Source organism: Caloenas nicobarica, chromosome 2 (assembly GCF_036013445.1).
Source record: "Caloenas nicobarica isolate bCalNic1 chromosome 2, bCalNic1.hap1, whole genome shotgun sequence".
Classification (NCBI taxonomy): Eukaryota; Metazoa; Chordata; class Aves; order Columbiformes; family Columbidae; genus Caloenas; species Caloenas nicobarica.
The window spans coordinates 54,816,141-54,839,904 of NC_088246.1; the positions used below are offsets into that span (position 1 = coordinate 54,816,141).

Genomic DNA, 23,764 nt, shown 5'->3' on the forward strand with positions numbered 1-23,764 from the left:
CTACAGTTTTTCAGCACTAACAGCCTCCTTATGAAAGTCTTCTGAACAGGAGTCTCAAACCTGTAATGTTGTGTTAACTGATAAGTCATCAAAGAGAAATGAACATTTCACAAAGCAGCAGCATAAGTGCTGGAAAATAATCAATGTAAAATATTGTCTATAAGCTAATATTAAGAAATGGTGTAAACAGGAGAGAGAAGTGTTCTATGACCCTGAAGCAATTTATAGAGAGTAACGTCAAGTATACCAGATATGACAGCGTAATTTCTCATATAGTGTTTTTCTCTTTTTAAGCCATCATCTCGCAACTCAATAAGTGCAACTCCTCTGAGCGGCAACTCATCTAGGAGAGGAAGCGGAGACACGAGCAGTTTGGTGGATCCGGATGCATCCCTCAGTGAATTACGGGTAAACTGTGTTTTCAGAGAATTTGGAGCTAGTTTAAAATTGTATTTTTGGTTAGGAGGATATTTTTTTTGCTGCAGTACTTCTGATTTCTTAATACTAAGAAAAAGTTATGAGGATGTAATTTTTTAATCACAAAATATTTCTGTATCTATCTTGGTAATTGTTTATAAATAGTTATAGTGTTAACAGTTTAGCATATATTAAAATAAGACTTTGTTTATGTCGAATTTGAAACAGTTCTGTCCTATTTGAGATGGCTTGGATTCGGGAATATAAACAAAATCTTAATTTCCATCAAGTTGTTGTGACGTAACTATGATTGCTGTGAATTATTACAGGCTTTGGCATTTGACAGAAATGCATGTAAACCTTTTATTGTTTTTTCGACTATAAATTATTTCCCCATACTTCTTATGCAATGGTTCATTCCTATGTCCTGCAGGATATCTATGATCTTAAGGACCAGATACACGATGTAGAAGGGAGATACATGCAGGGACTTAAAGAACTGAAGGTATCAGGGCTCCTCCCAGGCATGCATTCTGTATGGGTGTTTTTGGGTAATGGAGGTACCACTGGTTCCACTAACTATATAATGCTTTACTAACAAGGTTTTAAATTTCTTTAAAGCATGTCTCTAACTTTTAATGCATAGAAAGCATCAGCTTAAATTTGTCACATGAATAAATCATTAAGATATGTTTTAAACGTAAATGAGATAGCATATGTTCATAATTTGGTTTATGTTAAAATAGTATTAAACTTTCATATTTTTAGCAAGTGTTTTCTGTAAGGTAATGAGAGGTTGAATTTATATTTTTCAGAGTTTTGTTAGGAAGTAACTGGATACTCAAAATAATTACTATGTATTGAATGAGAGAGAAAGAAACAGGATATCGTTATGACAAATAATTTAAGAAATTAAGCATTAGTCTTCCCACTTTCAGCAAACTACATCTTATAAAGCAAAACCAAAGTAATTTTGAAAGATGTGCTGAAATGAACCTAGGCATGCATATTGCTTGCAGGCGAAGATTAAGGTTCGTTTAGTGCTTTGCCATTATGAAGGATTTTTTTTTTAATATTTGACTTACGTTCCCATTATCTTTGTCGAAATTATAGGTCTGTATTTTCAAATTAGATTAGTGAGGTCTATCTGTATTTTGACTGGTTTAAATTACTGTGTATGCTTTTCTTTTGCAAGTTTTCACATAATTAGCAGTTTGCAGTTAAAGTATTATTGTTTTCCCCTCTTTGTTGAAGGGAAACAGAATAGAACAAATGATATGGCTTGCAAATCTCTTTCAGGATATTTGTTCTGTTCTCTTTCCTGTAACCTAATCGTGAATGGTTTCATGTAAAAGTAAAGAGATCTTTCCATATTTGTTATATATCCGTATAGAGACTGAATTTAATGAAAGCTGTTTGTACTAGAGCATGTAACAGTGATGTTTTTAACAGCTTCCTTTTTCTTGATTAAACAACATATTAGATGGTATAGTAAAGAGAAGATATGTAATTTGAGCTGTTGAGTGTAGCAAAAACTATTTCCTCTTTAGAGGATAAGTAACTTTGAATCCGATAGCTATATGCTTAGGTGAAGTACATCTTCTTTTAATCATATTGCCATATGAATATTAAAAGGACTTCAAAGAGCAGTAGATTACAAGATTATTAGACATGGCTATGATTGTACTAAATTTGAATAAAATGTGAGATTCATATTTTCAGAATGGATCTAACTCTCACACTTCTGCATGCTTGCCAGCATTTCATGGCTGCTGTTCTGAATCACTACTAATGTGCTGCTATTTGTTGTAATCCATTACAGTTACCAAAGAGCACAGGTGTGCAATAGACAGTAAGATCTTGATCTATGCTTGGCTTACAAAATTGAATTGCATTTTATGCTATGGTTAATACTGAAATATATCTTCCTAAGTTAATTTGCATTCTGTAGCGATTCTTTCAGGAACCCTTCTTTGTAATTAGGAAGTTATTGCCTTTTTCCCAACTTCTGCTTTAGCAGTTTTGTCTTGTGTATGTTAGAGTTACTAGGATACCTGCTTTTACACTCCTTTTAAATGTTTTTGTTTCAGTGGCTGAGTAACAGTGATATGTAATCATGCTAACTTGATATCTCTGTGGTTGCCTCATGCTACAAAGAGTGTGGTTTTTACCTGGCTACAAATCTGCTGGGCGTCAGCAGAATAAACTCTAATGTGGATAGTTCTGATTTAGTTAGGTCTTCAAATCTTTTCACGTCTCAGTCTGGTTCAGTTTTATGGATTTTTTCTATATTCCCTTGCATCAACTAGAAAGGAATCTTTTTTTTTTTTTCCTCAAAATGTTTCCTTTTTGCAGTTAAAAGAGCATTCTCTTGATGTCTGCTGGGTTTAATCATCTTATTCTAGCCAAGCAGGCTAATTTGCATAGCCCTTTGACTTTACTAAGAATTGTGGGTGGTATTTCTTCATAGCTTTAGGTTATGTGGAGAGCCTTATTATCTGTTTTCATTCCAGCCTGTTCCCACTGCTTCATCCTTAGGCATTCCACTGCCTCATTCAAGTGCTTCAGAAATTCTTCCAAATCCATGTTGTTTCCCACCAAACTGGAAGATTACTGAAACTACATGGAATTCTGTAACCATGGGGAACATGTGTAATACTTTTCTTTGGAATTGTTTCTTCTTTTCGAGTAGCCTTAGCAATGTTCCAGGTTTTTTTTAACTGGTCGGAGACTCTTAGGCATAGCTTTATTTTTTTTTTCTGTGAAGCAATTCTCACTCTTCTGTCTCAAAATCAATTTATTCCTCTTTCATAACTGCATACTTTTCCCCCCATTAACTTGTTGATTAATGACGTTTTAATCCAATCTTTTAAGCCCCAACCTAGTCTTCTCTTTAAGGCTGAAGTCTTGGAGCACATGGCATACCATAAGAGGCTGAGACAACTGGATTTGATAAGTCTTGGGCAGGGGGGTGGCATTATCATTGCTGTTTTCAGCTGCCCCATAGGAGGCTGTAAAGATGACAGGGCAGACTCCTTTCAGAGGTGCACAGTGACAGGGCAAGATGCAACAGGCAGAAGTTGCATTGTAAGGGCAGAAATTCCAATGAGACCTCAAGAAAAAGACTTTTCACAAGGAAGGCAGTCAAACGCTGGAACGGGTTGTCCAGCCAGGTTCTGCAGTCTGTATCTCCGGAAATACTTAAAGTGAACTGGAGAGGAGCTGGAGCAGCCTGATCTTGGTTGACCCTCTTTAATTAGGAGATTTGAGCAGATGGTATCCAAAGATCTCTGCCAACTGAAATTACTACATGACTCCACTCACCACACTCATGGAAATAATCAAATTGGAATTTTTTCCGTTGTAATTTTCATTGAATTTTCATATCTCCCCATAAAAGGACTACAGCATTCATTTTGGTCCTAGTGTTTTCCTTCTTTTTCTCTAAATCAAATTATTCTTTGAAAGTATTTGGAAGGTTTACTGTCTCTGACATTTTGTTTTACCAGTCTTTACAAGATTTGTCCTGTTTCCACCATCACAAAAAATGGTTTCTTCAGTTTTAATCTTAAATTAAAAATTACTGGAATGTACTTACATATGTCCTTTATTTTTTCATTTCCTTCTATCTTATCATGAATCTTGTTTGCTATTTACTGCTGCCCAAATGATAATGGTACTTTTCTTATCTTTTCACTACTTCCAGTTTCTGATCTGTAGTCTATCCGGATATGTCTTTAGTTATTTTTTCTAGGGTTTCTAAACCACTGTTTTTCTCCAGCACAAAATTCCAGAATTTAGTGAATGGAACAGAGACAAATATGCATGACTAGGAAAAAATTATAGAAGTTAAAATATGTACTTTAAGGACAGCTTTCTCAAAATGGAGATTTATAACGTGGAATAGGGTTTGGGAGCTGTATTTTTTACGTTTTCTTGGGAAACTTAGATTGTTACCATCCTCTCCCCTAATATCTTAGTCCTACTGTTCTGTTTCCTAGAAAACCCCAGCCTGATGCCCTTTCTATGCTAGTACTTCTACTGTCATAATACAAATTAAACATGGAGGTTATGCTACCCATGCTTTCAAAGAATAGACTACATTAAATACTAGGGGATTTGTAGTAGGGCACAAATCTACTTTGGAAAAGGAATGGCTTAATAGTTTTTTTTCAGTTCTAAAATTAGGACTCAAACTCAACTTTTCTTTTTAAAGGCATGCATATTGAAATCATTACATGTTTTAAAGTGTCTGGAGTGATAGTTGTTCTAGTATTTGAATAGAATCATAAAATCATTTTGGTTGGAAAAAACCTTTAAGATCATCGAGGCCAAGCATTAACCTAGCACTGCCAAGTCCACCTCTAAACCGTGTCCCTAAGAACCTCATCTACACGTCTTAAACACCTCCAGGGATGGTGACTCCACTGCTTTCCTGGGCAGCCTGTTCCAATGCAGAACAAATAGTTGACATTTGTTACAGTACTGAGGAAAAAAAAATAACAGGATAAAATAATTTTGGTAAATGTGAAAGAATTGCATAAGAGCACTTATAGCAAAGCATATGTGCACATTCAGGTAGAGAATCAAGTGTGTCCATCTTTACATGCCTTTTTTTTTTTTTTAAATCTCAGTAAGAAAAAGATAAAATCAAAGAATCATTATTACTTAAAAAGTGTGACTATCTTAACTTCAACGTATAGAGGCTACTCAAATAATGAGTATTAAGTTAAAGCTACTTTTAGAGAGATTTGTGTGATCTTTTTTAGTCATTTGTCTGAGTGCTTTCTGTCAGATTTGTTGCCTCATTCTGAACTATCTTCTTGTGCATGCATTGAAAATACAATAAAGCTGTGATGTTACTACCCTGTGAGTTTAGTTGTGAAGGTGGCAGAGCAGAAAATGCAAGTGGAATATTATCTTGTAGTTCTCATACTTTTATAATGGTAACTTCTAATTGCTGTGTGTGACTTAACCTGAATAATGGAAATTGAACTGTGACTTGGTATTTCTAAAGAGAAGACGTGAATAACAATTCGGAAACAAAAATAGTTAAGTAATTTTACTGTAAAACAGGTAGTGTTCTTCAGCATTATGGTGGTATTTTAGCATTAATTTAACTTTTTGATGCATTGTTATAATGTGTGTCTTTCTACTGTCTGTAGGATTCACTAGCTGAAGTTGAAGAGAAGTACAGGAAAGCTATGGTTTCCAATGCTCAACTAGACAATGAGAAAAACAACTTAGTTTACCAAGTGGATACTCTAAAGGACGTCATTGAGGAGAAAGAAGAACAGATAGCAGAGTTCTATAGAGAGAATGAAGAGAAGTCAAAGGTACTGATTATTAAGACTTTTTTTCTAATTATAAAGATAAACCATAGAAGCCTGGATTTACTTAGTAAGAACAATTGAAAACTTCTGGGTCAGTAGAAAAGTCTGTCTGTCTCAGTGGCCAAAGATGTTTTGAGTGTTGTTTTGTTTGTGTTGGGGGGTTTGTTTGTTTGTTTTAAAAACCAAAACAAACAAAAACTCCAACCACCCCCTACCAAAAATAATAATTTAAAAAACCCAACCAAACAAAAACAAAACAAAAAACCCACTAGTAACCTGAACACCACCCCCCCAAAAAGAAACAAACAAACCCCAAAACACATCCCAACCCACCCCACACATACCACCCTTCCACCTCCACACCAGTTAGATGCAAATTAATTGCATTTAATCAATGCAATACACTAATGATAAAATATGCATTTTGAATTGAATAGGGCATGTTCAGTCCCACTTTCTTGGAAAGGGAAGATCTGTGTGGCAGCTTTTTCTGACAATATTTATATAAATTCAATATCTGAGCTTTTGTCGTTAATATTGTGCTTAAATCTTTATAGCATCTTTTCTGTCCACTCTAAAGTTTATTTAATAAAGTTTTCTGTATAGTAAATATCTGGAGAACTGATTCTGTGAATTTTAGACACTTGGTAGGTAGGATTTCTCAAATTGTTGCAGTAACTTCATAGGTAATGTTACATTGAGTGATATTACTAACTTTTTTGTATTGGAAATTAGTGCCAAACTGAAAAGAAATAAAAATCATGAATTTGTTTAATATAGGAATTGGAAAGACAGAAACACACGTGCAGTGTTCTACAGCATAAGCTGGATGAACTTAAAGAGGGCCTTCGACAGAGAGATGAATTGATAGAGGTATGTTCATATAAGATAGTGTATGATAGAACTTGCGCAAGTAAGTATGGTGTGAGATTTGAATGGGACCAACCATCATACATGAAGTGAGTTTAAATATTATCTTACATGTTTAAGAAATAATTTATCTTGTTTGAGTGGGTAGAATTTAAGCTATCAATATATCTTAATTTCTAAAGTTTAAAATGTCTCTGCAAGGTTTTCAAATGTGTAAAATCGTTAATTCCTGTGAGAATCATAGTTCTCTCATGATTGTTACTTGTATCTTTCCTTCCTGGTGAGGGCAGAACTAATGTTTGTATGGCCAAAATCTTTTGTATAGCCAGAAGTTCTGATGCATGGATATTACGAAATAATATTATTTGCCTTTCCAAAAGTTTTCTTTTCAGTTATTTCTGATTTCTGTGAGCATCAGCCACTGAAGTTTGCAGTAACTAGTGTTTGTTTGCTTAGCAGTCAAGCATAAATATAGTAACACTGGTCAATGTGTTATTGGGTCATAACCATGTTGCTGGGTGCATGTTGTGTTACTTTCTTTTCCCCTCTCCCTCCTTTTGATTCCTTTCCAGAAGAAATGTGCCCTAAAATCTCAGAGCTATTATCAGTCTTAATTTTAAAATGCTCCACAAAGATATATATTGTCAGCAGTATGCAGGTGTCCATTTCCCATTGACTGTGGTTCTAGCACTGTAAGTTGTGGCTCAATTGTATGTAATTTCCCTACTGCCTTCTGGTTTCAGTAAAAAAATGATGATTTTAAGTGCATGGGCCAGAATTTCCACTACCTGATTTTCAAGAGCTATGTAATTTTGGGCTTCATTGATTGATTTCTTTCCCCGTTAAGTTTTTGTGCTCTCCAGGCAGTAGAGCAGTAACTCCAAAAGACTTGTGGAAAGTCTCAGATCTGTTATGGTTACTGAGAAAATAATATGCTTCATGAACTCGAGTTGATATGACTTACTAGCAGAAGAGGAGGAATAAGATTAGCCTAAGCAGCAGCATTTTGCAGATTAATGCTGACAAGCAGAAACTTGGCAAATTCTGGTTGTGGCTCTGTCACTTGCTCTGGATTGTCTTTGACTTCACTGTGAAGGAAAAAAACACTTTCTGCTTTCTACTTTGGTTGCAGTTGTTCGCTTTTTAAAAAAAGTATGTGAATCAAGAATATGCAATAGATTTGTCTGGAATGTTTGCTTTGGTAGAATATAGGACGTGTGTGGTGAATATTCACCAAACGCATGCCGTCCCTTCAAAAGTAAAGACAGTTTGTTCCATATTTACCATTTATTTGACTAACCTCTCTAGCTATTCACACTAGCAGATAATCTAGCTGAAGCCATTTAGCTTTTTGCAGAATCAAGTTCACTCACTAGGAAGGCAAAAAATTACCTCTAGCCCTAGAAGTTCTTATATCATCTTAATACATAATTATAGGAATGTAGCAAAGAATTTTAGTTAATGTTTGCAGGGCAAACAGCAGAATTCAGTGTTAGATAAAAAACAGGAGCATGCTTGATATGTATTAATATGGTACCAGAGAGCAGTCAGCAGCTGGATTTCACTTCCTGGACGCTTGATTCAAACTTCCTTCTTCATGCTTTCAAGGGGGTTTTCTCTCTTGTAAAATATTAATAAAACCACTTGTTAAGATAAGTATTCATTTCCAAACAGTACTTGAAGGTATCTGGAAATTGCCACAGGGTGATTATTTTCCTAAAGAAAGGGCGTTACCCACCGTCTGCAATGGCAACTGTTACTAAAAAAAAAAGTAGCTCTACCTGCATTAAATTCTCCCATCCACATTAAGTGATTGACTAAAATTAATTACCGTTCTCTTGCATTAATTCCTAAGGGAAATGCTATGTTGTGCTTAGTAGCACCCTTTTTCTTTAACTTCATGCTCATAAACTCTTTGGTTGACTTTTACTATTTAATTTCCTTTCTCTGTTTTAATGTTTTTCTTTTTTTTCCATTTCCTTACTTCTCTCTTCTATTCTTCCCTCATCCTATTTACTACAGGAGAATCAACGTATGCAGCAGAATATAGACTCCATAACCAAAGAGGTGTTTGATCTCCAGGAGACAATTAATTGGAAAGATAAAAAAATAGGGGTATGAATCAAATATGGGGGGAAAGGTATTTTTTCATTTTAGAAGTAGATGGGTGCCCCCACACTCCAAGGAATGCTGTGTACTCCAAAGAAATGAAGGCAAATCCCAATTTAAATATTTCAAACACTTTGCACTCTTTTTATTCTGTGGAAAATGAGCTCCACTTCATTATTGTTTGCATAATGATGAATAATACTAATTAAATCTGTAACATAAACTGTTATGCACACAATTTTGTAATTTTGTAGTTTGATCTTTGTCTATAACTACATGGCCCTGGACTTGTGGCTGTTCTGTAGCACAAGTAGATTGCCTGGTGCTGAGAGAGCGTTAACTGGAAAGCCTTTAGAAAGGCGTCGTCTGCCTTTTAGTAACTCTAGGGTCATTTCTCTCTTGAGTTTTACACCAGATTTTGACACGCACAGATTTCTTGGAAAATTGCTGTATTTGCTCTGGAGTTCAAGTCACTTCGAAAAGTTTTCTTTTAACTGATGGTGCCCAGTTTAAAAAAGCCCTGTTATACTGTCTTTTTTCAACCAACATTTATTTCACCTTTCAGTCCTTCGATCCATACTGCAGTCTTCTCTTCCATCATAATATTTCACCATTTTACATTTTTTCTGAACATTCTTCTGAAAGGTTTTTTAAATCTTTAACCATATTCTTGCCATACTTACTCTTCGCCTTTGTGCTCTGAACTGTTTCAATTTGTGCAATTTTTTTGTGCAAGCACTTTTTTCCTTTTTCAAATATGTTGCCAGAGTTTGTACAGAGCATTTATATAATGTTCATAAAAACAGTGACAAAAACCAATGTTTTTTTCCTTTAGACAAAATTTTCCTGCTGGTTTCTACATTCTTGTAAACACTATTACTGGATTTTTTTTTACCTACTCAGAATTGAAATCTTTTAGTTATTAAAATGTAAAAATGCTACTGTCTTTTCTTTCTCACTTCTCTTACCGAAAAACATTTACAGACTATTCTTAGCTCGCAGTTTTTGAGTCTTTCTCCCCGATACTGAGTAGCTTTGCTAATTTTTACTCTGTTTCAGCTTCAGAAGTCTCTGAGAAGCTTCACAAAGTAGTTTATAACTAGAATTTTAAACTGGTTTTACAACATATGCAAGACTGCTGCCTCGGAGGAAGAAAGGGAGGCAAGCAGAACAGAGCATGAGTTCATTTTACACTTGCCTTCATGTAGCATCCTGTTTCTACAAAGTGATTGAAATGTGCAGTTGTACTTGTTCTTAAATTAGATCAGTTTGAGGACACTGAACTTCCAGGTTATATTCCTGAAATATACAGCTGTTTTACTGTTGTTTGACTCCAAATTGTATGTGCATTGTCAATGAAGTGTCTGAGTTTGGTATAGATTTTGTGAAAGTTTTTGGAATACTTAGAAAATAGGACTCCAGACAAATATACTTTCTGCCAAATGATCAGATGTTAACCATACTGGTTTGTTAAAATGTGTCTGCAGAGCTTAGTTGTCATGATTTCTTCCCTCTGCCCCAATAGAAGAATTGCAGAAGTATATTTAGTACAAAATCCATGTTGTATATCATAATCCCTGAGCACACAAACATTGCAGTTTTACTGAAGTTTTTTCAATGTTGAATACTGATTAGTAATTTCTCTGTAACTAAAGATATATGGTTATATCAGTTTCACACCTTTCCCATTCAAAGTTTTCTGATTTGCAAAGCTTATGCTCAGGGGGTGAGGATAGAAAGGCTGTTTTGGGAAGGTCAGCAGCATCACAGGGCACTGCCAAGCCCCCAGGATCTGCGTGTCCATTCTCTCAAGTGACCAAGATCCATCTCTGCCACTATTCTTCAAAAATGGCAAAGGTGTATGTATCTTTAAGTGGAACACAAAATGATGTAATGATTAAAGTTCGTCACGCTGTTTGTAATGTAGTTAGACATTCAGTATGTGTTAAGAAATAAAGGGACATTTTATGAATTGTTAAACTATGATGTGACAGCTAATGCCTTCACACATTTTGAATTACCTGCATTTTAAATGTTACACTTTCATACTAATAAATCAAGTGCAACAGCACTTAATTTTTTTCTGTTGAAATTAAAAGTAATGCATTAAGACATTTCTCTAGTATACAGATTCTAGATAATTATTGAAATTCAGCATGCTGCAATTGTTGTGTTGGGCAATTATAACACAAAGTTTTACACCTTCATTTCTTTCTTGGTATCAGTCCATTCCTAAACACTCATGCATGACATAAGGTTTAGTTGGATCATTTTCTCAACAAAATGTGTGTACACTTTTGTAGTTGCTGTATGGTCAGGATTATTTGTAATGCATGCAGTATTGAATTGGAATGAATACTGGGATGCAGCCCAGTTCAGTGAAAATGTCTGATTAACTGCCAGGTAACAGAGCTCCAGCATAGGTAGGCAAACCCATCTCTGTCCATATTGTGCTTTTAGCTGCAATACTTTTTTTGCTAAAATAGTGCTGTTAGTGTTTGCTGCTTTTTTTTCGTCCCTCTAAAACTGATGGCTTTGGTTTTAGTAAAGGGTGGTTGTAGTAGTTAAGCAAGTAGTAAATGAACTAGTATTTGTATTGGATAGCAGGCTTTTATATCCAAGGTCTTTTATGAGGTAAGATTTCTACTTCTATACTCTGTAAAAGGTAGAGAAATAAGTTCAATGGACATGATGTTTTAGGATCTTTGCCAGTTGAGTTCCAGGAAATTTTATTTCTGGCCACAGAGTGCCTGTATTAAGAAGAATCACTTACTCTTGGTATTTGATTTAATTTATCAAAATCTACCAAAAATAGAACCCACTAAATAAAAATCTATTCTAGAATCTACTAAGACTTGCCTGGGAAAAAATTATGTCATGACAAACATGCAGCAATGAGGCTACATATGCGACTTGTAAAAGGTAGTTATCAGAGATGTATGCTTATATATATTAAATACTCCTTTTAATTTCTTTACTTTTATTGAGCTCTTTGTATTTACTTGTAGAAAATCTCTCTGCTGTCTGTCATATACTTTTTCTCTGTGCCATTCTTTTTCTTGCTATCTGCCTGAACGCAGGCTCTAGAAAGACAGAAAGATTACTTTGACTGCATTAAGAATGAGCGAGATGAGCTCAGAGAGGAGTTGGCTGACCTGAAGCAAGCAATGACGAGAGGAGAGGTATGTTGGTAGCAGATACTTTACAGTAACAGAAATGCAGGAATAGGGCATGAAATCAAGGTCAATGAAAAAGAAGAATGGTTACTATTCTTGTGCAGTCTCAAAACCTGAGCTTAGGGTCAGATAAATGCTGCATTTCATTGTAACAGTTTTGATCATCTTGACAAGCTTTTTAAAACCTTCTGTCCAATTATATTTCAGTACTGCTCTTGTATGAGGTTTTTTCTTTTTTGTATTTTTAGAAACATGGATTAGTTATAATTCCAGATGGCACACCAAATGGTGATGTAAACCATGAATCAGTGGTTGGTGCAATAACAGTTGTATCACAGGAAGCTGCACAAGTCTTGGAATCTGCAGGAGAAGGACCACTAGGTAAAAATATCCTAATACACTTTATAGAGTATTTGTCGTCTTTGTTTCCCTCCTGTTTACAGTTGGTTGTGATTTACAGACACAAAAAGATACCTGTGATGCTTCTGGAGTACATGTTTATGCAACTTTCAAGATTGTGGGGTTGGTGTTTTTTGTTTGTTTTGGTTGGCTGCTTGGGAGGGGGGTTATGCTGAGTAAAAAGACCGATGTATCTTTTGAGTAAAAAAAAAATAGTATATGCTTGGATGTTTGTAACTGATTACATCTCTTGGTCCACTTTCTCTTTTACTGCTGTCAGAAAATATCTTGCCTAAAAGAGTAGTCTTTTGGAATAGCATGTTTTTCATTGTGTTTCATTAAAAAAAAAAAAAATCTTTAAAAGTATGTATAATCAATGAAAGAATTTCCATTACAGAAAACAATGTATTGTATGTTCTTTCCCCTTCCTTGAAATACTTCTGCTTTATTAGTGTAAAGCAAGTACAGTCTTTCATCACAATCATGAAGGGAAAAAAACCCCAAAGTTTTAAAAACATTCGAAAAATGACACAGACAACAGAAAGATAGAGATTTGGGGGTGGGGGGTATTTTAATTTGCTTTTATCTTTAGATTGAACAAGTTACTGTATGTGTAGTCAATCCGCTGTAAAACTCAGTTAACATGCAAAGAAATATCTCTATAGACTTGCATTGTATTTGTACATATTTTTGTTTTGATAGAGATAAGATTTTGATACATGTTTCTGCTGTGGCCTCATCATACTGAAATGCAGATGTCTTTGTGCTTTGTTCCTGTCAAAGTTACAATTTCCAAGGGAGCTGTTCTAATCTTAGCATGGTGTTGCTTGACAGGCTTTTGTAGCCATTACCGGTGTTCTGACTGGTTAGAGATAGGGCAACATTCCTGTAGGTCCTTTCCCAAGTACTTTTCTTATGGTTTGAGAACACTTTCTACAAACTTTCTGAACATATGGGGAAGCTTAGTGCCTTCCCGGAAGACACAACAGTCTTTAAGAATAAGAAGGGAAAAGAGTGTACAGTGAGAAGAAAACTTTGTTGGAAATGGCCGTTGTAGATATTGGAACAAAACTGTGTTTTATAATTATTTTAAAAAAAAACCACACTCAGTTGTTAATTTACTTTGAAGAATTACTAAACTCAGAGGTCTTGCTTTTAAATTTGTTGTACTAAAATAGTGTGAATGAAAAAATTTCCCATTTTTCCTGCTATTAACTGGTATGTTGTTATTAGTGAGATACCAAATTGTTATGCTCCCAGTGCTATTAGCTTTAATTGTGAAGAGCATTTGAAAATGAACAAAATATGACAAATATGTTCTTAGTTACACATTTCTCAGGTTTTCAATTGGATTCTTTGGTTTTAGATGTCCGGCTACGAAAACTGGCTGGAGAAAAGGAGGAATTGTTGTCCCAGGTAAAATAAGCTATTCTTTCCAGAAACAGAACTTTCTGTATCCTTTTGCAGACTGTTAATGTATTAGCAATAAAGAAATAGTAAGCACCTAAGGTGCTTAATCAAATGCTTAAGCACTAAAGCAAAATAAAATACTCAACTTCTTACCTCGCTGGCTACCACAAATTATCAGCTCCTCTCACTAATGTCCTTATCCATGTGACTTCGATCTTAGATGGTGAAGAACCCTCATTTCACTAACTGGTTAGCTGAAATCTAACTTGCTGCTGACTCTACTATTAGTGCATGAACTTATAGTTGTTCTTTCTTTTATTTTGTCTTATGTGGAAATACTAAAGTCGGTGAAATGACTTTCTCATGAGCTTCCCAAGTGCTAAGTGGTGCTATTTCTTTTATCAATTCAGCCACTGAAATAGAAAATTAATATTATCAAAGTAGTTGTATTTTAATACAGTTCAGTATTGAGAAGAGAGGACTCAAGAAAACATAGCCATTGAACAATTGCTAATAATAGGTTTTTTTGTTTCTAGTTGAACATGTTACAAATCTAGAAGTCATGTTGTCTATATCTGACTTTGCTGTGAATATACCTTAATTTTACTATAGATACCTGGTTTAGAATGCAAATAAATTACAGTATTGAATCAAGGTTGTTATATATATGTGTATAAACATGTATATGTATATTTGTCACCATATAACTGTAGAAACCACTGTTAAAATATTTGATTTATATCATGAATGGGAGTTTTGCAAGTATAACTCTTGTACTGCTCATCTGTAGGACAATATTTTGATAAGAGTCAAAAAAGTAGCTCCCACTTCTTTCATAAACTGCAGACACAGAGGACATAGCTGGGGAATCTGTGTCCCCTGACTACTGGAAAAATCCTGAGACAGCTGCTGTAGCATGAAATTGAACCGTTTAAGACTACTGTGCACCACAGACTTGCCTAGGACCTTACTTTCAGGTGGAGTAAAAGAGAGGATACCAAAAAAGCTGTGAATTATTCTTTCTGTAAGCTCACCAGGATATTGTTAATTACCTTCATAAGTGTTTAGAGTCTAAAAGGTACACTGGCTGGCTCTGTCGATCCCCTGTACAGAACTGCCACAGCTAGCGGCACCTGGGGACTGCTCTGCCTTTTTCCCTGTTGAATGTTCAGACAGACAAGTGCTGAACCTTCTAGGAGTCTCCTTTTCACAAAAAATACTTTTTTTTTTCAGGTTAGAAAACTGAAGATGCAGTTGGAAGAAGAGCGACAGAAATACTCTAAAAGTGATGGCATGAATACAGATATCATAGGCTTAGAGAATGGTTCTGACTTGCAGCTAATCGAAATGCAGAGTAGGTATATGGTTGCCATTCAAAGGTATTCTTGCTGGCAAGACGAAGCAGACTCTTGCAGCTACTTTTCCTATATTTTTTTCCTATATTGGTGTATAGTAGTAGTAGTATTGTGAATGAATGTATAATTGAGCAGCTAGTTTTTTGTTGGTATAGCTCCCTGCAGGAGACTTCTGGCTGCAGAATAGCTTAAAAATCTGCCTCTTTCAGTGTCAAAAAATAACATTCCGGGAAGTTATTTTTCAGTTGATGACCTTGCCTAGAACGGGTGCCGCTACTTGAACAATTCCAATTTTTAGATGATAGAATTTCAGCTTGAGATATTTTGTTAATGTATTCTACTTGATTTTTTTTACAGTTTGTTGACTCTTTGATACAGAAACTTAATCTACAAGACTGTTATTCTCTGAAGCAAAACATGAAAAATTATTAAATTTTAATACAATATTCAGTGTTGCTTCACAGAAGCACTAAGCTACTTTCTATTTCAGGCAGGCTATTTTGTCAGCTGAAAACTTGTTTGACACATTGTCATTTCGTATGCTTGTGGCAATGAACATGAACAGACCACTGGCAACGTCAGAGCTAAAATATAACACAAAAATAATTTGCCAAACTCCTTGGTTTGTCAGGCAGGTTCGAGCCTTGTACTCTTTATCTTTCAAATGTTATTACAGATGTCAATGCTAAATGCTTCTGGTATTGTGTCTATGGTGATTTGACCCATTTTTGCAGTGTGTGTTGGTTATTGTGTTGATTCTCTTTTTTGAGAGGTGAGTTTGATATAAATGTGTGTCTTAAAAAGTGTATATCTCATTTATACATCTGAGATTTAATGCATGCTCTTACAGAGACAGTAGCTGTATTCTCTAAACAACATGTTAGGGAGACCTTCTCTAACAAACAGGAAAATTATTTCCTTTCATACTCTCCAGAAAGACTTTTGAAATAACATTTACGTCTTTGTAAGCCTTTATATGGGCTTCTCAATAAAATGGTCTTTCTAATGAATTTTAATTAAAAGGGAAACTGCCAGTTTAGAAAGTTGCTTTGAGTAATATGTTCATCTCAATTTTTGTCTAGGAGATGCCAACAGACAAATTAGCGAATACAAATTTAAGCTTTCGAAAGCTGAACAAGATATAACTACCTTGGAACAAAATGTGAGTCTTTCTTCGTATTTATTGTTATCATTACACTGGCTCTGCGCACTTTTACAATACTTTTTTTCAACAAAAACTGTGAAAACTTATTTAATAATTTGATTTCCTGTCTGTTTTTTAGTTTGCACAGAATGACACTACGTTCGTATTTTTTTCATCTATTGTACAATTCAATACCTATGCATAGTCTAACCATAAGAGAAAATAATATGGAGTTAATATGGAGTTAATTTACTACGTTGTGAATGCACAGCAGAATATGTTCAAGAAAATCAGTTTTTGTAGCTTAATTACTTGTAAGAAAGTCATGTAGACTGTGGAAGGTACATCATTTACTCCCTGAAATTCAAGAGTTTGTTTTTGTAGATGTTTCTCACACTGATTTACACACACTTTGTGACTACAAATCAGTAACGTGGTATTACAGCTCAGTATGTCTGTAGATCACCTAAAAATTACGTAAAAGATTGTAGTTTGAATCAGAGATGCATAGTTGGTATCTTTTTTACAGCAACAGGCTACTAGCCCACCCTATGGATTTGGGGTAGCAGGGAGGCCTATAGATGTAATAGTCCAGTGAGTGGGCTTTAACACCTGCAGATTGCAAACAGGTTTTGTCTCAAGCCCCCTTTTTATTGCTGAACTCTGTGTTTGAGTTCAAGACCTCTTGCATCACGTCCTCATAACAGTTACAGTCTCCTTTTTGCTTTGCACATTTTCATATGGTCTTTGCTTATCAACTTTCCAGGTTGTTGGGTTTTTTTGATCCCATGTGTTCCCCAATTCCTGATTTTTTTTTTTTTGTAATTTTTTTCCAGCTCTTTGCTTAGTTCTTAACCTTCTGTATCTTTCAGCTGTGTCCTGTGTTATGTTCCATTCTCTACCATTTCCTATGAACCTTGCCAGGGAGGGACAGGCAGTCAAGAGTATTCCAAATTTCTACACACAACTTATTTTAAAGTTTTATTATTTCTTTTAAACACTCTTTGTAAAGATGGCTGCTACTAACACAGTTAAACCTTCTTTTTCCAGAGGGAGTCACTATAGATAATTTGCAGGATGCCTTGTGTCATGGTGACTTTTCAGAAAGAGAAGAACAGTTGGTGGCAGGTGAGCTCAGGCTAGAACACCTGAGTAATATTTTGTCTTGTTTGGGTTTGCAGATTGGACGACTTGAGGGACAGGTTGCAAGGTATAAAAATGCAGCAGAAAATGCAGAAAAAGTAGAAGATGAACTCAAAGCTGAAAAGAGGAAGCTTCAGCGAGAGGTAATTAATTTTATTTCCTCTTCAGTTCCATGCTCCTTTCCGTCTTGGACTGCTCCGTCTTTTGCGTCCAAGCTCTGTTTTTTGTAATCTTTGGTTACAGCTTGTAAGTGTTTTTTTGAGGAGGCCTCCAAGTCTATCAGTGTTGCATTGAGCAGACAAGTGTAGCAAATAAAAGTAATAGTAATTACAGTTCAATGCAGTACTTCCTTGAAAGGAAGTATCTAAAATTATATATTCTTCTAAATGTGATAATTTGTACTATTTAAAACTAATCCTTCTGTAAAAATTAGTGGGGAGCCAAACACTCTGTGTCAAGGGCCAGCCTGAGAAGTTTCCAGCATACACCTCACAGGGAGCTGGGAAGAAGCTGTATTTAACTGAGCTGTTGGTCATGCTTGCTTAAGACCTGCTGCATGACTGGCATGTTTGCTACCCACGGGAATATATATATATATCCATCAGCAAGCAACCATTGTGGAGAGGACTGCACCTTTTAATATTGTGTAATAGGAAGTTGCCAGCACCTACATCTTTCGGAAGGAATACATGTTTCATGTTTCAGTTGCTTCCTAATTATCTTTTTAATAGTTGACTTCCACTTCATCTGACTGCAATCATGAAAGTGTTGTGTCTTTATTTATGGGGCACTCTTACAAAGCATGTAATACTTGTATTCCGGATTTAATTTCCTCTGTCAAAGTTTGAGAACAGTAGGAAGTCCAATTAAAGTGATCATAACTTTTGCTTTTATTTTGTAGTTAAGAACAGCACTGGATAAGATAGAAGAGATGGAGATGACCAATAGCCACTTAATGAAAAGGCTGGAGAAGATGAAGGCAAATAGGACTGCGCTTTTATCTCAGCAGTGAGGTGGAAATCGAAAATATGATGCACTGCTCCTTGAATAACTAGCCCCTAGCTTGTTTTTGAATACAGACTTTCATTGGCACAAACTATTTGAACACTGAGCTGTTTGTTGGTGGTTTAGTTCCATAATTAAATGGCATACTTGTTTTTGTAACTTATGAGAGAATGAAATGTAGTTTGAATTCCCACGTGAATGACAGCAATCTTTCTGTAGCGTTTGATTCTAGAGTCAGAGCTGGAGCACAACGCTGTATGTTCAACTTAGGGATAGAAAATGTTTTTACAACTGTGGAATCAAGTTTACTCATGATCTCTTTGGGCTGCTTTAATGATGCTTGATGCTTGGAGACAGCTGCATGAATTCAAGACGACACTGTTTTACTGTATTATATACTAACATATTTGCTCAAGACATCACACAGCACAAGTGCCTTTTATCTGGTGCAATTCTAGACTTCATTGTTGAAATGACCTTTGAAATCAGATAACATTTTATTTTAAGATACATTTGGGGTATTCACTAAACTTTATACATTTTGAAAGTGCATTTTTGTAAAATATTTAAATTTATAAGAAAATAATAGGGACTGTATATAAAAATCTGCTTTTTTGCATGAGCACATATGAGTTCCTAGGTAATTTTGTCAAATACTAGTCCTGATACTCTTAGTATTAAGAGTGCAGATTTAAAAACTTCTGTTGTACACCATCAAATTATGTCATCTGCTGCTTATGTGTGAATTGAAATTTTAGGGTGGGAGGAAGGGGTGGGAAATGTGGCTAAGGAATTTATTAAATGGACACTTGACTGACTGAAACCAGATGTTTTGTGTTTTCTTTTAAATACTGAGATGCCAACAGGACAGAGGAAAACCTTTGCAGAGTAGTTAACTCTGATCTTCATATTCTTGAAAAAATATCTCTTTGGCTTTGAAATAGTGAGTTTGTTGTGGTTGGTTGGTTTGGTTTGTTTTTTTGGGTTTTTTCTGACTTCGTAGCCTGGGCTGGTACTTCTGGGCAGTACTGCTGTGGAGGATGGGGGCACTGCAGGGAAGAAGGTGTTTTCTGGAACGGTGGGATTTTTGTCTGTAGCCTAGTCTCTATGGACAGTGAATGCTAGTAAGAACTTCCACTCTTTTCAAGCTGCCACATCACAAGTGGGAAAGTAGTAGCACCTGTATTGGCAATTCTGAAGTATTTGAAGTGGTATCACCCCTGTGTTGGACTTAACTTGAGGCCAGCAGGAGCCCAACGTTTGGCCTGAGAGGAATCAGCCTTTTGGACCTGTAGCAGATGCTTTCCTGTTGCAATTGTTCCTGTGTGTACTTTTTCAGAAGATACTGTCGAGGTCTTGATTAGTTGGTTTTAATGGTGTGTATTCTGAAGATAAAGGGATATTTTGGGGGTTTTGAGTGTTCACACATACAAAACTCTGCTGAAATCTTATTTGGCATATGGTGTGGAGCACATCTTCTAATTAATTTCCTCTAAACCACCCCATTGAACCTGGACATTTTATGGCACAGAGAAAACTGTAATTACAATATTAAACTGTGATAGTCAGATAAGGAGTTACTAATTCAAGTACCAGCCTACTGCAAAATTTCTTCTGGAGCACAGGTAAAGCATCATACATCCTTTCTAAAGATTAAGATTTTTTTAGTAATTTTTTAAAAGTTGTTGTTTGCAGAGTTCTGGTAGTGTAGCCACTTCGGTTGTAGAGCTTCTCCATTTCTTGCTACGAGAAAATCAAAACAAATTCAACAAAATACCCAGAACATGAGATTCCCAACAGGTAGACTAACTGTATGATACTGGATTATGTAATCCATTATGACTCTTTAAGGCATTTAAAAGAACTAAGGGGGAACAGTCCTAGGAGGAATTAATTTCAAATCTTTCACTTTTTTTCCAAAAAACTCTTACCAGAAGTAAGAATAATGTTTCACTTGATTCTTGTAAATTCCTTTCATATAGGTTGGTCAGAAACAAAAATAAAAAGCAAAATCAGTAAATAAACCCAACAGTATTATCAAACCAGTCCTATTATTAACTTTTCCTTATAAAACTGTTTCAGAATTGTGCAACTCAACAAAATTTTTTCTAATGGCTATATTGTATCTGACATTTGTTTGAAAATTAGTGACTTTGTTTTTCAAGCTGTGATTTCTATGGTGCTATTAGCCACTATGCAAGTTAATGTTGCAAACTACTTAGAATGTATAAAAAGTCTGTCTACTAACAAGGTACACTGAAGTTTTAAAAATGATCCTTCAGTACAACTCATGCTGCTTAGTAACTGCGTGTTCAAAGTTTGGCCCTTGACATTTAACAAACTTTTCTAAAAGCTCACTTAGCAGCACAGCAGGCTTATTGGCCACCTTTTCAACTTTTTATTTTTTCCCCCCCCACCTCAGCAGTCTAAGCAATCATATTTAGTTGGTGGAATAAAAAAAGTCTCAAAGCAAAATGCTTGTTTACTTGCATGTGCATGATGACTGATTTCCTTCTGAAGAGTAAATACACTGGTCAAATCAATAATTATTCTTCTAGGGGTGCAGGCAGTAGTCAGTTTCCTTTCTGATGTCATCATTCTCCATTTCTCTGTCAATGTGTTCTGTGGTGTCTTTCTGCAGCATGAAAACAAAAACCAAGTGTGTTCTGTTGTATCACTGAGGCAAAACACGCACAGCAGATGGGATGCCCGATTCACGTGTTCTGCTTTAACACTGGAAATGCAGAGTGTTTCCCAAAGCTTTCCAGAAAGACCGTTTTGTTTTTTTCATTATCATTTTTCTGTAATACTGGGGGAGACGGAGGAAAGTGTTTCAAAAGTCTTTCATCTCTCCTAACAACTCTGTAGAGCTATAAAACATTACATTGTGTTTACCTTTACTAGGGTGATGTCTGGAGTTCATATTTCTATTCTCCACAAAAGGGGGACCTCTAAATAGAGATTTAGACCAGTATGATCTCACTAAAGCCCAAAGAGATCAGAAAAGTCCTCAGTTTCAGGGACATGCCATGAAATAAATAGGTAGCATTGCATGACCTCAGGAAAAATGAGACTTACTGATGAGGTGCTGTCTCAGGACACAAGAGTCTAATGCAGCCGCCTCGCAGACATCACTGTGTCCTGAACATCAGCCACTTCAACCAGACCACTGTCGTGTTCCATTTCAGCATCATGTGGCCTGACTGCACCCTCCAGAGATCCCGCATTAACCTCTGTCATCCCTTCAGTGAGGCCTGGACTTAGGGGTTGTTCACTGGCTCAAGAAAAGCATCCAATTGCTGCTTTTGCAAGTAGGTATGGACCAGAATTAGACATTTACAGACAAAGAATTATCTAGATAAATATCTCAAAGTGTTTTTGAGATCACTGGGATGACCTGGGAGGTACCATGAAAAGCAGTAGTAAGGAGAGAAGACAGAAAAAAAAAAAAGGGGGGGAAAAGACAAAAGGTTATTTTGATGCAAGTATAGGCTTAAAAAAAGTGTAAGTAACAGCGACTGATAGCAATGGAGAAAGTTCTTATTTGAATCAAAGCACAGTCCATTTAATTGGAACCAGTGTATCTGTGACAGGCAAGACCTTTCCACCGTTGCTGGAGACCACAAATTGCTTGTTGGCCAAATGGAAAACAAGCATTAGCCATAATTACAGAAAGCTTATAGGGAAGGCTATTTTCAGTCAGACTAACTGAGGTTTGGTTGAGGAAAAAAAAGTAAGTTGAATTTAATTGTATTAATTGGCTAATCATAGAGAAACTTGCTTGCAAGGGGACAGAGGTGGCTTTTAGGGCTTCTTGAATGCAGGGTTATGCCCAATTGCTGCCCACAAAAAGGCGCAAAGTTAGTAGTGATTGGGCATAAGGATAATTGTAACAGGGCATAATGACAATATTTTTGGTGAGGGTGTGGTTTTTCGCACCCAGCACAGTTCATTCTTCCCTCAAGCTTGGAAGGGTTTTGTTTGTTCCATGGGGGGTTATTGGGGCCTAGTGGAAAGGTTTGGTGGGAGTTTGTTAGGGGACAGAGAGCAGCACCAAAAAGCTAAAGAGAAACTAGATCTTCCTGATTTGTCTTTTGTGGGGTGTTGCAGGTCAAAAAGCAGCCTCTGGGGTGCCTGATGCGCTCACGGTTTTTCACACCAAACTCCACCAAGACTGAATCTCCATCTTGTGCACCAGAAGGAGATCTTCACCCCATGCTTCTCGCTGACAACCAGGAGTCTGTTAGCTGCAAGCTGTAGATTGACCCCCTCGCCCCCAAAAGCTACGCAGGTGAGGTGAGTCCGGTTGAGAAACACCAACAATACAACCCCCCGCACACAGTCTCGCAGGTGAAGGGGTGAGGCGCCCTGTGGCAGCGACTGAGGGGGTGACGTGAGCCATGGTGGTTGTTGGCTGTTGGAGGGGCAAGGGACGGTGTGGGCTCTGTGCAGGTAGGAGATGGCCAAGTCCTTGTGAAAGCCGTCCAGAAGGAGTCAGGCCAATTTGAAAGAATGAATAAAGGAGAGAAACAAGAAACAGACAGGGCTGTGGAAAGCCTATGAGCCCTTGTCTAAGACTGCCAACGGGTCAAGTAAGATGCTTTGGTTCCCTGTGTCACAGCTTGTCCTGCGCTCGTTCTTCTTAATTTCCCATGTGAAAAGACAGATGGTTCTCCTGCAGCCAGCAGGCCTGTACAACTGAAGAGCATCCAAGCCAACAACAGAGCTTTGCAGGAGGAGAAGCTCAAAGTGAGAGAAGCCCAAGATGCTTTTCTGCGTTTAAACATCTGAAGTTTCAGATCTTTTATTTACAAACACTGCTTCAATCACAGCAAGTGCAGGCACCTCCTGAGGTATTTTGAACCCTGTCTTTGTCTTCCAGTAATGGGGGCTGTCAGAATTGGCTTCAGATAATCCTGAGGTCTCTCTCTGAACTTCAGTGATTCCTGACAAGTCAATTAGCTACACAGCAGAGGTCTTGTTGGGTTTCCCCTGGTTCTAGTCATTAATGCACCCCCTTTTTTGCTTCTCCTGCTTCTATAAGTGCTCTTCTTTTAATGGACAGTCTGTGAAACCTGATTTACATAGAGTTCAGTTTTCTCATAATTGTGAGACATGTAAATGTGTAGCTGAATATAGCTACAACAGTATGGTTTGCACTGTCCCTCCCTTAGACAAGTGTGTCAGCCTTGTGTGGACTCCCGTCTTCAGAAGTTGCTCGGAAATTACTGTAGTTAGATGGTGGGCCAGAAAGGTCACGGGATTTGTTATGTGGTGGGATCCCACCTTCCCGTGTTTGACCTGGACCTTTACTTCTGTCTACCAGGGAGGCTTCTGGTTTCTGAGATTTCCTCTCCAAGTACCTCCATTGCTTTCTTCCTGCAGACATCCACACAATTTGCC

The 23,764-nt window shown here is 36.6% G+C and overlaps 2 protein-coding genes across 17 annotated transcripts in view; one reads left to right on the top strand and one right to left on the bottom strand.

Moving 5' to 3' along the window:
• The window catches only part of GOLGA4 (golgin A4), a 213,595-nt gene extending 197,081 nt beyond the window's left edge, over positions 1-16,514 (bottom strand). Inside the window, exon 1 of the mRNA XM_065627491.1 lies at positions 16,511-16,514. The gene's annotated coding sequence lies outside the window, so the exon portion shown is untranslated. The remainder of the gene's footprint in view (positions 1-16,510) is intronic.
• The window catches only part of LRRFIP2 (LRR binding FLII interacting protein 2), a 56,006-nt gene extending 36,883 nt beyond the window's left edge, over positions 1-19,123 (top strand). For 6 of the 16 annotated variants that reach the window (XM_065627492.1, XM_065627494.1, XM_065627498.1 and 3 more), the window contains 12 exons: positions 295-408; positions 851-922; positions 5,583-5,753; positions 6,531-6,623; positions 8,643-8,735; positions 11,810-11,911; positions 12,154-12,286; positions 13,671-13,720; positions 14,948-15,068; positions 16,152-16,231; positions 17,395-17,499; positions 18,258-19,123. In XM_065627492.1, coding sequence (XP_065483564.1) covers positions 295-408; positions 851-922; positions 5,583-5,753; positions 6,531-6,623; positions 8,643-8,735; positions 11,810-11,911; positions 12,154-12,286; positions 13,671-13,720; positions 14,948-15,068; positions 16,152-16,231; positions 17,395-17,499; positions 18,258-18,368 — 1,245 coding nt within the window. In that variant the 3' untranslated portion in view covers positions 18,369-19,123. The remainder of the gene's footprint in view (positions 1-294; positions 409-850; positions 923-5,582; positions 5,754-6,530; positions 6,624-8,642; positions 8,736-11,809; positions 11,912-12,153; positions 12,287-13,670; positions 13,721-14,947; positions 15,069-16,151; positions 16,232-17,394; positions 17,500-18,257) is intronic. The other 10 variants (XM_065627495.1, XM_065627497.1, XM_065627508.1 and 7 more) reach the window with 5 other exon arrangements.
• Positions 19,124-23,764: the final 4,641 nt, after the last annotated feature.